Source organism: Priapulus caudatus, unplaced genomic scaffold (genome assembly GCF_000485595.1).
Source record: "Priapulus caudatus unplaced genomic scaffold, Priapulus_caudatus-5.0.1 Scaffold29923, whole genome shotgun sequence".
Classification (NCBI taxonomy): Eukaryota; Metazoa; Priapulida; class Priapulimorpha; order Priapulimorphida; family Priapulidae; genus Priapulus; species Priapulus caudatus.
Window position 1 is genome coordinate 1 of NW_014606983.1, and position 386 is coordinate 386.

Consider the following 386-nt stretch of genomic DNA (forward strand, 5'->3'; position numbering starts at 1 on the left):
GGTGGACAAATTCAGCCCCGGTTTCTGCCACAATTTCTGCAAAAACCGCCTCGCGTGAAGTCGTTGAAGGCTCGCATTCCACAACGCGGCCTCCGTAACCGCGTACCGCGTCCTTTTTTGCTTGTGGCGCGGTGTGAGGCATCACCACAGTACACGCAATACCGCGACGCCCGGCTGCATATGATAGACAGGTACCATGGTTGCCCGACGAGTGAGTAGCAACACCGCGCGCGGCTTGTTCATCGTTCAGGCCAAACACAGCGTTTGATGCACCACGGGCTTTAAAAGCCCCTGCTTTTTGCAGGTTTTCGCACTTAAAGAAAAGCTCAGCGCCGGATAAATCGTTTATAAACCTAGATGTCAAAACAGGCGTGCGATGAATATAG

General features: G+C 53.1%; 1 protein-coding gene across 1 annotated transcript; it reads right to left on the reverse strand.

The window, feature by feature from the left end:
- Positions 1-46: 46 nt before the first annotated feature.
- On the reverse strand, positions 47-379 carry LOC106820595 (probable serine racemase; the record flags this gene model as incomplete). Its single annotated transcript, XM_014825103.1, has 1 exon — positions 47-379. A coding segment is annotated over one exon (333 nt), but the record flags the coding sequence as incomplete, so codon positions are not given.
- Between the last annotated feature and the right edge of the window lie 7 nt (positions 380-386).